At 42.6% G+C, this 13,400-nt stretch overlaps 1 protein-coding gene across 2 annotated transcripts in view; it reads right to left on the reverse strand.

Moving 5' to 3' along the window:
* Positions 1-13,400, reverse strand: part of LOC129704789 (protein disulfide isomerase Creld1-like) — a 31,589-nt gene that overhangs the window by 14,990 nt on the left and 3,199 nt on the right. The window contains exons 2-5 of one of the 2 annotated variants that reach the window (XM_055648135.1): positions 11,014-11,208; positions 7,156-7,238; positions 4,233-4,343; positions 3,391-3,482 (exon numbers count right to left, since the gene is read on the reverse strand). In XM_055648135.1, the coding sequence (XP_055504110.1) occupies positions 3,391-3,482; positions 4,233-4,343; positions 7,156-7,238; positions 11,014-11,169 (442 nt within the window). In that variant the 5' untranslated portion in view covers positions 11,170-11,208. The remainder of the gene's footprint in view (positions 1-3,390; positions 3,483-4,232; positions 4,344-7,155; positions 7,239-11,013; positions 11,209-13,400) is intronic. The other variant, XM_055648136.1, reaches the window with a different exon arrangement.

The raw sequence follows: 13,400 nt of genomic DNA on the forward strand, positions 1-13,400 counted from the left end.
TAATGAGTTATGTAAACTCAGAGTGCAGATATCGGTGGTCATATGGTTAGACACTGACAGGGGAGATCGGGAGAAGCAAGTTATGCATATTTCTCTGGCCCAGGCCAATGTCATGAATGATAACAATGACATCAGACTCCCCTTTTACGTTAGCCCTTGAGAGCAGAAGGGCAAAAGAATGAAAATTTAAAGTATTTCACATAATTACTTTTAAAGCAGAAAATATTTTTATTAAATGCCAAGTTTTATTCAGAAATACATAACAGTTTAAGCTGTCTTCAGGCTCCAGTGCTACGTATCTGAAACCAGTCAAAACGGCCATAATTGTTTTTGCATTTACTGTAATACAACATTACGATACGATATAACCTTATTTATCCCAGGAGGGAAATTGGTCTGTCAACAGTCATAAAACACAAGAAATTAAATGGATGAGTGGGAAGTCCGGGATTGGGGAGTACAGTGGGGGGGCTGGGAGGGAAGTCAGTCTACCCCATGATAGAAGGGGGAGAAGTTGTACAGTTTGATAGCCACAGGGGAAAAAGGATCTCCTATGGTGTTCTGTGCTGCATCTTGGTGGAACCAGTCTGTTGCTGAAGGTGCTCCTCAAGTTGACCAGTGTGCCAAGGAGGGGGTGAGCTGTATTATCCAAGATGCTCTGCAGTTTCAGGAGCATCCGCCCCTCCAAGACCAACTCCAATGAATCCAACTCTCCTCCCAGGATGGGGCCAGCCTTCCTGATGAGCTTGTTGATTCTGTTGCCGTCCGCGACCTTCGCCCTGCTACCCCAGCACACGACAGCATAGAAGCTGGCACTGGCCACAACCAATTGATAGAACATCTGCAGCATCTTGCTGCAGACGTTGAAAGAGTGGAGCCTCCTCAAAGAGTACAGATGCCTCTGTCCCTTCTTATACAGTGCCTCAGCATTCCTGAACCAGTCCAGTTTACTGTCCAGGTAAACACCAAGGTACTTGTCTCATAGAAACATAGAAATTAGGTGCAGGAGTAGGCCATTCGGCCCTTCGAGCCTGCACCGCCATTCAATATGATCATGGCTGATCATCCAACTCAGTATCCCGTACCTGCCTTCTCTCCATACCCTCTGATCCCCTTAGCCACAAGGGCCACATCTAACTCCCTCTTAAATATAGCCAATGAACTGGCCTCGACTACCCTCTGCGGCAGAGAGTTCCAGAGATTCACCACTCTCTGTGTGAAAAAAAGTTCTTCTCATCTCGGTTTTAAAGGATTTCCCCCTTATCCTTAAGCTGTGACCCCTTGTCCTGGACTTCCCCAACATCGGGAACAATCTTCCTGCATCTAGCCTGTCCAACCCCTTAAGAATTTTGTAAGTTTCTATAAGATCCCCTCTCAATCTCCTAAATTCTAGAGAGTATAAACCAAGTCTATCCAGTCTCCTTGGTAAACTGCACATCCACACCCTTGATGGAGACATGGGGCAGGGGTGTTCCTCTCTTCCTGAAGTCTATCACTAACTGCTTTGTCTTGTCGGTGTTGAGTTGGAGATGATTCAATCCACACGACTCAACAGAGTCATTGACTACACCTCTGTATTCAGCTTCCCTCCCCTCACTGATGCAGCCCACAATTGCAGAGTCATCCGAAAACTTCTGCAGGTGGCAGGAGTCAGAGTTGCATATGAAATCTGAGGTGTAGATGGTGAACAGGAAGAGAGAGGACGGTCCCCTGTGTTGATCACTACCATGTACGAGACATAATTCTGTAGCCTGATATACTGTAGTCGTCCAGTCAGGTAGTTGGTGATCTAGGACACCAATGGAGCATCCACCCGCATCTTCGTCGGTTTGCTCCCTCGCAGTGCAGGCCGGATGGTATTGTATGCACTGGAGAAGTAAAAAAATACATGACTCTCAGTGCTTCCTGGCTTATCCAGGTGAGCATAGGAGCAATGGATGACTGCATTCTCCACCCCCACCTTTGATTGGTAAGCGAACTGCAGGGGGTCCAGGTAGAGTAGAGTTCGCAGGTGAGTGAGCACCAGCCTCTCCAGGGACTTCATGATGTGTGAGATCAGTGCCACCAGTCTGTAGGAATTGGAGGAGCAGGAACCAGGCAGGCTGTCTTCCACATCACAGGAAGATATGCTGGAGTACTCCGCACAACTGGCTGGCACACGCCTTGAATACCTTAGGGCTGACACCATCGGGACCCATGGCTATACAGTAAATAAACAATGTAACCGCATTTTCTACAAAAATAATTTTACCATTTTTTGTTCTTATAGGAGGCTAAAAAACTCAATACATGCTTTGCTCTTTCATAAGCAACTTCTGAATGACAACCTAAATGTGTTCTAATATCCACATACCCATTTCTAGAAGGAAGGTGAAGCATTCAATCTAAATTAGATTTTTTTTTAATTTTGCACACAAGGCACTTTCAGCAAGCCAAAAAAGACACTGCAACCAATTATGCAAAAATAACTCGACTTTCATCAGTACTGAGAGGCCATGGGGAAGACCAAAGTATAAAACCTCTGTTAAGATAAATTGCTACTCGGCTTTTGATCAGTACCACAACTTATACCGAAAGGTTGAAGGGTTCGAAATTCCCCACGCTTCCCACAGAATTAATGGAATGTCCTTACAAAACTCTTATGTTTTTCTCCAACTTTAACCGAAAGAAATTGGCTACTGCAATTAAAAAATATATATTTACCTTTCCAAGTGTTAGCACAAATACCATGCAAAACACACTGCTTTTTGAACTATAAAATGAAATGGCCCAAATTTCTTGTCAGATTTCCCATCTCAAGAGCCATTTACCAGAGGCCAAGAACTACCCTAATGTTGTGCCCTTTAGTGCAGCTCTCATGCCTCAGCCCTCGGGGAAGACCAGGATTAAGCTCTAGCATAAAACATAAGTTAAACAGGGGCTTGGATTTACAGTAAGAGTGTAGTGCCAAAGATTTTAAACCATGAACTGCAGAAGCTGGGTTACAAAAGAACAACACAAAGTGCTGGAGGAACTTAGCAATCCAGGCAGCATCTCTAGAGAACATGCATATGCAACATTTCGGTTTGGGACCCTTCTTCGGGTGAGGAAGAGTCCCAACCGAAAACATCACCTATCTGTGCTCTCAGAGATGGTGGCTGACTCGCCGAGTTAGTCCAGCGCTTTGTGTCATATTTGGGAAAACCCATCAAATCTCACTTAGATAAAACAAGGAACCAAAGAAAGAATCGTTATACATTTGGGCTCTGGTAACATCGCTTAATTCCCCATCCTCCATACATATGCTCACAGGGAGCACAAATTTGACTAAAGGCACAACAAATATTTACTTGCAAGATGATTGGGGTGTGAGTATTGATTTCTTGCTATTTATAAGATGACTATACTCACATTGACATTCAGGTCCAAAGGTCCCAGCAGGACAGCACATTTTGATGGTATCCAGACAGAGCCACTGGAATAGATCTGGATGCTCCTCCTGCCTGCAAAATGTCAACATAGACTAGCTGTAGAAATATAGATCACCATCTCATGAATGTGAGTTTATAGAATACATTGCTCTGCTCCACCCATCTGCAACTTTGGTCTTCCTACTAAGCGTACACAAAGAGAACAGGCACACATCTAAGATATTTATAAAATGTCACAGTGCTACACAATCTTGTCAGTAAAATACAGGTGTGCAAAGGGCTAGCATTTAACAGTGCACACAGGATGAATACATGCCTTCAGAGCGAGAGATATTCAGTGTACTGCTTAATCATTCAAGTAAATCTGGATAACTAATACTTGGTCCCAACAGCAAAATCATCCTGTTACCGTGAGGCGGCTTTTGAAGCATTTACTTTGATAAGGATAAAGCGGGTTGGTCTGCTTGAACCGCGGGGTTTAAAGGACATGGAGCCGGGGCCTAACATCGCCTGGCGTGGCTAAATGGCCACAGGACTTACCATCGTCCGCCGGGGGCTTTAACATCGGAGCCCCAGTTCGCCTAGACGCTGCAGTTGGACCGCGGGTGAAGAATAAAGGGAAGAGATAAGACTTTGCTTTCCATCACAGTGAGGAGGTGTTGGAGACACACTGTGTGATGGATGTGTTAAGTGTGGCTCTTGGGTTTTTTTGTAATGTAAAAAAACTGTAGTAAATGTAATTTTGTTTAAACCTGGGTTTGAATGACAATAAATACCATTCCATTACATTCCATAGGGCAAAAAGATGAGTTAGGTACTCACTTTTTGAACCACCAATGTTCAATATGATCCTCACTCCGTTCTACCATCTGATTGCAATCAAAATTCATGCTTTCACATAGCATCTCTATAATCTCCACCAGCCGAGTCTCGCTAGATGCAAAATTGAGAATTAACAAAATTATTAATAACAGTGTGTCAACATACTAATGATGCGAAAAAACAAGGGAGGCTATCATCCCAACTTAATGCATTCATCCAAAATTATTCTATATGGCCCTTCCATTGCACGCAATTATTTAATTCTTGCATTTCTACTTCTACTGTGCAATTAGAAAGGGCAGTAATTAGAATCCAAGCATTGGTTATATTAACTTTGTTGCATTGCCCAACACTGTGACAGGTCTTGCCCGGGCATCATGTCATTCTCTTGTCAAGTCTCCCAATTGCTCCAACCTTCTGTACCTGTCTGACTGCAACAACACCATGGCCAGACCAGAGTGGGTGTTCTGAAAGGGAGATTAAGCTGCAAGGGGCAAGTAGACCTCAGGTTTTACAACCTGTCCATGGGCAACCCGTGGCCTTATGACGCTCATGACATCAGGAGGCCTTTTCACACAAAATGTTTCCAATGATCAGACGTTGAGAAGCAGGTATGGAAAAAAATATTAGTAATAGTTCAAGTAAAACAAAGCACTTCTTTTTTTAAGAATGGTTGGTAGCCCTGGCTGCTGTAAACCTGAAGGGCCAGATACAAGGTATAATGAGCTCCTCAGATCAGGATGCTACAGACCAGTCGCTGGCTGGTTAGCATGCAACAAAAGCTTTTCACTGTACCTCTGTACAGGTGACAATAAACTAAACTAAACCCTTCAATTGAATGGTGAGCCAACAATAGAGCAGGTTAAACTCTGCACCCATCATTAGTGCTTTCCACAACGTGAAGGTGTTGAAGTCTGGAACCTGCACAGCGAAGACAGCTACCAGTTCTCAACACACCCACTATCATCAGCCAATGCAGCCCAAATATCTAAATTATTTTATTAAGTAGGACCATATACTGTTGTTCTACCTTTTTTTTAAGTTTAGTTTAGAGATACAGGGCGGAAACAGGCCCTTCATCCCACTGAGTCCACGCTGAACAGCAATCCCCGCACACTAACACTTTCCTAAACACACTAGGGACACTATACTATTTTTACCGAAGTCAATTAACCTACAAATCTGGATGTCTTCGGAGGGTGAGTGAAACTGGAGCACCCGGAGAAAACCCACGCAGGTCAGGGGGAGAACGTACAAACTCCGTACAGACAGCACCCATATTCAGGATCGAACCCAGGTCTCTGGTGCTGAAAGGCAACAACTCTACCGCTGTGTCACGTGCTGCGCCTACTTTAATCTTATTACCAGTCATTTTCCCAGATCTATTATTTCCAGGATATTTTCATTCTTATTTCCTTTGTGTTGTCTGATTCCTAACATGTACAGCCTTTACTTTGGTCAATGGTTACTGTAACAGTAAAGCGACCGATACAGCATCAGATTGGAAGCACCTACACGGCAGGGCAACAAAATTAAGCCAAAAAAAAGATAAAAAGTAGAAAAGTAAAGATAAGCAGTCATACAGCAACTATAAAGTTGATGATGCAGATCAATGAGCATATTGTGTTCATGTACAGAGTGAAATTTTAACATCATGTGAAGTATTTCATAGCCACCAGTAATAGCAACACAGATGCATATTCTATTATGATAAAGGAATTATCAATAAACACAGTTTACCACTTCAATTCTGGTTCAAACATCACATGAAGGATAAATCAGCTGAAGTAATAATTGGTTTGTAGTAGTGGTGGTTTTAACTTCCCAAATATTGACTGGGATTATCATATGTCTGAAGGCTTGGACAGGATGAGTGCTACAGGAAATGTTCTCAATATGGACAAGGTGAATAGCCCTTGTTACAAGGGTGGAGGAATCTAAAAAGAAAAGTGGCATATGCCGTGGTAAAAGCTAGCTAGATTACTGCAACTCCCTTTACACTGGCATCAGCCAATCTTCCCTGTCCTGCCTGCAACTGGTCCAAAACGCCGCAGCGAGACTCCTGACGGGCACCCGAAAAAGGGACCACATCACCCCGATCCTGGTCTCTCTCCACTGGCTCCCTGTGGGGTTCCGTATAAACTTCAAGATACTCCTCCATGTCTACAAAGCCCTCAATGGGCTTGCCCCCACCTACATAAAAAGTCTTCTCACCCACCACTCCACCTCCAGGCCCCTCAGATCGGCCAACTTGGGGCTGCTGAATATCCCACGGTTTAGGCATAAGCTCAGGGGTGACCGTGCCTTTGCGGTTGCAGCCCCTAGACTGTGGAACAGCATCCCCTTTCCCATCAGAACTGCCCCCTCCATCGACTCTTTTAAGTCAAGACTAAAGACTTATCTATACTTCCAAGCCTTTCCTGACGTCCTCTTAGGCTATATGTATATATGTATGTAGTCTGTTTTGTTGTGCTATTCTTATAACAAATGTAAAGCACTTTGGCCAACGAGAGTTGTTTTTTAAATGTGCTATATAAATAAATGTGACTTGACTTGACATATGTTTAAGGTGAGAGGGGAAAGATTTAAAAGGGTCGAAGGGGAATATTTCCTACACAGAGTGGTGGGTACATGGAATGAGCTGCCAGATGAAGTGGTAGAGGCAGGTACAATTACAACATTTAAAATACACTAAAACAGGTACATGGGTAGGATAAAATTCAAGGGATATAGGCCATGCGCTGGAAAGTGGATAGGCAACTATGGCCAAAGTGCCCATTTCATAATCATAATCAATCGTAATTTATTTATTTGCCACATAGGTCTATGATGATTAACCAATACAACCTACCACTGATCACCCACAATTTGTTAGGCATCCAATACGTACAGTACATGGATAAATGATCCTTAAATCTCTTACCTGTTTTCGTACTTCGCCAAATTTTTCTCCTCCCAGTCACTGTTCCCACCACCAAAATTCTTGTTTGCAGTTTTCTCCATTCCCTGATAAACAAATGTTTTTCAAAATTTACAATGAATCCAAAATAAGCATCTATTTTTACCAGAACCAAGTACCCAAAAGCAAAACACGGAGGCTGCTGCAAATCTAAAATCTAAAAAGAAAATGCTTGAATGATGACAGGTCAGGCAGCATCTCTGGGAAGAGAATTGGAATTAATGTTTCAGATTGATGATCTTTCATAAGAACTAGTTAGAGTTAGAATAAAACAAGTTTTGTATTGCAGAGAAAGGGGTTAAGAGCATGGAGAATACAGATAGTTCCACTATAAAGCACGATTCCATAATGCTAATTGGATATAACGTGACTGAACAATGCCCAGTCCATCATCGGCTCTGACCTTCCCACCATCGAATGGATTTATCAGAGTCGCTGCCACAAAAAAAGCAGCTAGCATCATCAGAGACCCACACCATCCTAGCCACACACTTATTTCATCCCTGCCATCGGGAAGAAGGTACAGGAGCCTGAAAACTGTAACGTCCAGGTTCAGGAACAGTTTTGTCCCTGTAGTTATCAGGCTGCTAAACACCACAACCTCAAATAAGCTCTGAACTTCAATAGACCATTATTCTTATTGCACTACTATTGTTTGTTTTTTGAGTATTTGTGTGTGTGTATATATGTGTGCATGTGTGCGTGCGTGTGTGTGTGTTTATATATTTCTCTCTTGTTTATCATATTGTTTACAGTGTACTATGTTTGCATATTCTGTTGTGCTGCAGCAAGTAAGAATTTCATTGTTCTATTTGGGACACATGACAATAAAACTCTCTTACTGAATTAGTAACTCTATATGCATTAAATAGAACAAAGATAGACACAAAAAGCTGGAGTAACTCAGTGGGACAGGCAGCATCTCTGGAGAGAAAGATATGGCGACTTTTCAGGTCGAGATCTTTATAGACAAAATTGGTTACAGCACAATTTTGATTTATAAACCAGGGAACCGCTTAAAATTCATTTTGGAAATTAGCAAGCAAAAGAAAACAGCCTAAAAGTTCAGTTTCCATAGGCACCTTTATCTCTTAACAACATAGCTGCTAACTTCACTATGTGTGGCTATTGAAATTACAAGAGATTATTTGTATTGACACTAGTGGAATGATACTTGTGACACTACAACATACAGCCATTAGTACTTTTAGCTTGCTGTAACAAAAATAAACTCATAGCTATTAAAAAGACCTTTATTTTTTAAATCCTGCAAGAAAAAATAACTTTGTTAGTGCAACTGGATCTCTCTAACCCCTAATCCTCCATTTCCCATTGTCGTTAATAACACAATTTTCTATACTGTGAAGGTCCTAAGGAACGTTACTATTATATAGCAGAACTATATGTAAGAGGAAAAGCTGGTGATAACATGATGAGCAGAAGAGATTAATTGTCATTTTGCAGTAATTCCAGCTTAAAGACTGGGTAAAGATTAGTAAATAACAAAGAAGTTATCACCGTCAATAGTTGGTGACAACCAACAAAACATGAAATTCCCTGAGGCAGGGAGAAAACTAAAATACTAAATTATGGAAATATGAGATGCAAGACAAAGAATATGAGCAGAGAGCCAGAGGGCATTGGAGGGGATGCTCCCTTTGGGATATTGAAAGGGGAGATTATGCCTGGTGATGGCATTGTGTTGGAACTATCAAAAGTGTTGTAGAACGATCCATTGGGCATGGTGACTGGCAAGACAGAAAGTGAGGCGGAGAGAGAAATCGAGTTCAGAAGCACAGGAAATGGAACATGGATGAGAGCCCAGTCAATATTGGTGAACAGAAAACCACAGCTGAAGGGAAAGAAAATAAAATTCAAATACTGCATGGAAGATAAATCGTTAGCACAAATGCCAACTTCTTTTCACGTTGACCCCATACATTAAAGGCTCTACACCCGATTGCTGCAAGATCTTTAAGGAATTTCAACTTCTTCTCAGAAGATACATAAAATCGTACAGCACAGAAACAGGACCTTCTGCCTAACCTGCCCACACCGACCATGATGTCCCCATCTATGCTAGTCCCATTTACTTGCATTTGACCCATACACCTCTAAACCTTTTCTATCCACGTACCTGTTCAACTGTCTTTTAAGTACTGTTGTAGTATTGCCTCAACTATTCAATCCGGCAGCTTGTTCCATGTACCCACCACCGACCGAAAAAATTATACTTCAGGTTCCTATTAAATCTTTACCTTCTCACCTTAAACCCATGTCCTCTGGCTCTTGATTCCCCCGTCCTCGATAAAAGACTGAGCATTCAACCTATCAATTCCCATCAAGATCTTTCAATTCAATTCAATTCAATTCAACTTTAATGTCATCGCACAAATACAAGTATCAGTACAACGAAATGCAGTTTTGCGTCAGTCCGTAGTAGTTGTACATAAAGAGAAAAAACAAGAAAAAAATAGAAAGAGAGAAGATACAGAATAATCAGGAAATACAGAATGATTAAACAAAGGGGGACGGAGGGACCAGAGAAGTCTATCGTCGGGACTCCGAGTTCAGCAGTGTGATTGTGTTGTTATAGAAGCTTTTCCTCATCCTGCTGGTACGTGACCTGAGGCTCCTGTACCGCCTCCCTGATGGGAGGAGGGCAAACAGTCCATGGTTGGGGTGTGAGGGGTCTTTGATGATCTTCCCAGCCCGTCTCAGACACCGTTTTCGGTGGAGGGCATCTTATATACCTCTACATGATAACCCCTCAGCCTCCTGCATTCTAACAAATTAAATCCTAACTTGCCGAACCTCTCCCTATAGCTCAGGTCCTGGCAACATTTGGGGCTAAATTTCTGGCTGTTAATTACGATGACGTTACAATTCTAGCCACTGAATATGATGTTGAAGAAAGAACGACAAATATCTTGTAAAATAGCTAACCCAAACACAGGTGGAGTTAGGTTAAAACTAAAAATGTGGTTCCTTCACTTTCATTTCATCAATTAATAAAGTGCTCTATTACTATTAATATAAACTGCAATCAGGTTTTGTTTAATAGAAACAACCCAAAATACAAATCAAATTCTCATGCGAACGATTATTATTGGAAATAGCTATAATTATCGCTAATACAAGGTATCTGACATTTAGATTTCTTTTTGCTACAGCAACATAAGGAGAAAGAGAAAATATTCTGAAATACCAGAGAAAAAAGCATTTCTATCTTTAAGTATTAAAGTGAATTAATTTAAATTGTCACCATTTTAAAGTGAAGAAAAGCACTTACAAGTCACTTAATACTTGCTCCATGGTCTCTTGACATTTTGAGTCCATAAATGCTTCAAAATCATAGGATGAGTAACTTACAGAAAAAAAGACGTGGGAACGATGGACACTTCAACGAGCTGACTGTGCCAAAACTACATCAGCCAGAAGCTAGATCTTCAATGACAAAACCGTAAACACTATTTTAAAAATTCTCATCTTTGTTAAACCTGTCCATCGTCTCACTCACTTTCTCAGCTTCTCACTTTCTTCCCATTGGCACTTTTTGAGATCCATCTTTTTGACCAGACCTTCAGTCATCGCTCATTAAATAGCTCAGTGTCACAGTTTTGTTTGATTCCTCCTCCTCCTTTCTCTCCCCGCCTCCCCCCACCCACCATCAGTCTGAAGAAGGGTTTTGGCCCGAAACGTTGCCCATTTCCTTCGCTCCTTAGATGCTGCTGCACCCGCTGAGTTTCTCCAGCATTTTTGTGTACCTAAAAATGTTGTTATTTTCTCTTGTGGCCAAGCAACTGTTAAGTTTCTCCTTACCTTTCTGAAGTTTTCAGCAATCTGCCGGCAAATCTGGCAGGAATCCTGTTCTGTTGCAGCAGGTACCGGAAGTAGCAGCAGAATGACGGAGCAGAGGAGGAACCAGTGGACTGGGGGGATGAACAGCCTGCGACTCAGGAGCCAAGAGATCTTCATTATGAATAGGAAAGTATCCCCTTTTCCTGGAGAACAGAACTGTATATTAAAAAAAAAAGGAAAAAGATACTAAATCATAATGTAACAAGCAGAATCCTGCTCATTACTACTGGGGACAATGGAAAAATTGAACTACTGAAAGTTTGTTTTTTGCCAAATAGTCATTCTTCATCTTTCACTATTCTTGCATTAGTCTAGTCCCAACATTTGTACAAGTTATTTATATTTGCTGATGACCAATTTATCATTCAGTAATGGAACTATATGGCATTCCATCAAAACTGAAGTTTCACTAATGGACCCAAGAGGGGTCTTGACCTGAAATGTCACCAATTCCTTTGCTCCATAGATGCTGACTGACCCGCTGAGTTTCTCCAGCATTTTTACCATTGGATGATGCACACAAATAAAACATTCTACTAATGTGCAATAAAACTAAATGTAACAGTTCTTTGAATTAGCCTATAGAAGATCTGACGTATTTATTTTGAGAGCAATATTCTAACGGGTATCTACTGCAGATGGACCCGATAATGAAGTTAAGAGTACTATATCTGAAAAAAGAAATAAACATCCATATCATCATATACCTATTAAAACTCTGATCTTGGATGTGTGTGTGTGTGTGTGTGTGTGTGTGTGTGTGTGTGTGTGTGTGTGTGTGTGTGTGTGTGTGTGTGTGTGTGTGTGTGTGTGTGTGTGTTTATGTGTACAATCATATCTTCTCGAAAAAAACGACGCGCTAACGGTAAAATTTCTACATATTCCGCTAGACATTTTCCCCTTGGAGTCCAAAATCGCCTTATCTGATTCATGCTTTATTTCTGGCTCGCGCTGCAAGTGACGTCACCCCCCCCCACATACTCGGGCCCTGCCTGCAGCCTGTCTCCCGTGGGGGCTACGAGTAGGGGACGGGTCGTTCGGGGCAGCCTGCAGCCGCCAGCGAGGGAGTATTGCGTTCGGAAACCAGCCCTCCCCTGTGATGACGCTGCCCCCCCCCCACCCCTCAAACTGTACCCCCTCCTCCTCTCTCTGCCCCCCCCCCCCCCCCTCTCTTGACAACTTCTCCAAAAAAACGGCGCACTAACGGTAACATTTTTACGTATTCCGGTAGAGATTTTTTCCGTGGAGTACAAAATTGCCGTATCTGAAAAATTCAATCTTTATTTCTCGATTTGCTAGCCCTAGCAAGTTAATGAAAATGTTCGGAATAAATATCTGATGGAATAAACTTTGAGGGTTGCGTTGGGAGCCCAATAAATGGGGGTTCAGGCCTCCCATGAGGGACCCAACGGGTCCCCTTTCACTGTTCTAGTATTTATAAGTTCCCTGATTGTAGCCCTGCAGGAGCAACTTTTGCTTACTAAAGCATTTTCACATCTTCAGGAGTGCTAGCATACTGAATATTTACACTTACAGTTCCAAAACAAAAACCCCCTGCTCTGGGCCCTAGCAAGTGCAATTGCACATTGTTGCTTTTTTTACAAAGCTAGAATTTTCAAGGCAAAATGAGGGAGGCTGATTGGGTACTTGACCACTCAATCTGAACACTCAAGAATGAAAGTGATAGACACTGAGCATCCCCTGTGCATGTGTTGTGGGCTATGGGTGAGTGATGGAATATTGTGCTGGGGGAACGGGTTGTGTTGGAGAAATGGGTGTGTGATGGAATATTGCCTTGGGGAAGGGTTGCGTTGGGAGCCCAGGCCTCCTGCAGGGCCTATGGGTGAGTGGTGGAATATTGCCTTGGGGAACGGGTTGCATTGGGGGTTCAGGCCTCCCATGTGACAGGGACCCAACGGGTCCCACTTTAAATTGTTCTAGTATTAATAAGTAAATGTCCCATCACACATATGCTGATCTGGTATGGAATCACATATGCAGGAAGTGTAGCCGCTGCTGAGCCTTCTTGCATCCGAGAAACCGGAAGGTGTTGAGCACTCGCCGTTTAATGTGTAGGGGGACTTAGTCGGTGCTGTGCCTCCCCTCCTGGTGGGCTTAGGCTGCCTCGTCTCCCTCCGACCAAAGCATTTTTCACAGCCCATCAACCTGCGAGTGGAAGAGAGGTGGGGGCAACACAAAAGTCTTAATCCAGGCACATGTGACAGGGGGGGAGGCCGCAAGTGACCAGTTTACCAATGAGGACTGATTAAATATTTGCCCCTAAATCAGCACAGAGTTACAGTTGATGGCGTCCTGTGGATCTGTTTTTGGCGATAAAACCCCTTTAA

The sequence above is a fragment of the Leucoraja erinacea genome, chromosome 16, assembly GCF_028641065.1.
Source record: "Leucoraja erinacea ecotype New England chromosome 16, Leri_hhj_1, whole genome shotgun sequence".
Taxonomy (NCBI): domain Eukaryota; kingdom Metazoa; phylum Chordata; class Chondrichthyes; order Rajiformes; family Rajidae; genus Leucoraja; species Leucoraja erinaceus.